The sequence below is a fragment of the Lottia gigantea genome, assembly GCF_000327385.1.
Source record: "Lottia gigantea unplaced genomic scaffold LOTGIsca_94, whole genome shotgun sequence".
Lineage (NCBI taxonomy): Eukaryota > Metazoa > Mollusca > Gastropoda > Lottiidae > Lottia > Lottia gigantea.
Window position 1 is genome coordinate 233857 of NW_008711065.1, and position 1281 is coordinate 235137.

Below are 1281 nucleotides of genomic sequence, written 5' to 3' on the forward strand. Positions count from 1 at the left end.
GCTTCTTATCAGCACAAGCGGCCTTACTGGCTCACAGAACGCCGAGTTAAACTCCAAACACAACTCAGGAATGAACGAGATATCAGAAATGAGTATGTCTTCCACTGTCGCCAACGAAGGTCAGACGGTTGCCAAACCCATGTCGTCGAAAGTCATCTACGAAGCCACTCGAGAGACTAGAACAGTCACTGACGAGAGTGGCAACGTGTCAAAAACTCACTCCGAGACCAAAAATGGTGATGGAGCTAAGGTGATTGGAGTTATCTCTAAGAATGGTACGTTCAGACGAGTGAAGGGCGGCGAGGTCGAATACATGACTCAAGACGATATTAAAAAGTGAGTGAAATTTTCTAAATATTGATTATCTCCCGTGGAGCACCTTCCCCTGGTTAGCTGCTACATAAATTATCGAGTACAGTACAGTAGTCAGTGTGGGGTGTGTGTTTTGGAAACCATAATTAGTTTGGAAGGGAGGAGGTTCAGATGAACCAGATATTGGTCAAAAAATGGTAACGTATGACAGACCCTCTTGTCTATGGTCTAAGTATTACCATGCTAAGTAGTCTGTCAAAGACGATCTTTTTGCAAATGCATGACGTTGTTTATCTGGTACATGAATTTAGGGCATAAAACTCTGTTTCATATCATTTTTCTACAGAACGGAAGGACGCAAAACTCAATGTAGTTATTCATTTTATTTAAATTTCAGTCGTGATGTAAAATGCTTGACCAGTGAAAACGTAATGAAACTCTACCAGTCTTATCAGAAGTCACGAACTGGCAGTATAGCCGGAAGTAAAACCGCCACCAATCAGAAAGCTCTGGAGGGCACAGATAATGTTTCTCTCTAGAGAATCAACCAATGAAAACAGCCGTTACAACTTGTCTCTTACGGTGAAATTGAAATAAATTGTATAATAATCTTGTGATGTAGATCTAGTTCGACAGATTTTTAGAATTATTTATGAAAATTGTGATATGTTGTTAAACCATTCTCTTGATGCTTGCTGGACTAATAACAAAATTAGTTTAAACCATTTGTATTTATTGAAACTAACTCAGTCTTAAACTCACACTATTTATTAATAAAGATGAATCACTGGGTCCTACATTCCATATATTCGCTGGTCACTCCTGATATTATTGGCGTTAACCGCTCTCTGATAGTCAATTAAGATATTATCATCAGGTAGCATGTAATGTGATATTATATGAAACCAAGTTTAAGGGATATTTATGACCTTTTTTGCATCGCTTAATGTTCTAATGGATGTCCCGTGG

At 38.6% G+C, this 1281-nt stretch overlaps 1 protein-coding gene across 1 annotated transcript; it reads left to right on the forward strand.

Annotated features, from left to right (window-relative positions):
• The first annotated feature begins 35 nt into the window (after positions 1–35).
• On the forward strand, positions 36–1115 carry LOTGIDRAFT_237074 (hypothetical protein). Its single transcript, XM_009068794.1, has 2 exons — positions 36–336; positions 710–1115. The coding sequence occupies exons 1-2, from the start codon at positions 71–73 to the stop codon at positions 849–851; spliced, it is 408 nt and encodes a 135-aa protein (XP_009067042.1). The 5' UTR covers positions 36–70; the 3' UTR covers positions 852–1115.
• The last annotated feature ends 166 nt before the right edge of the window (positions 1116–1281 follow it).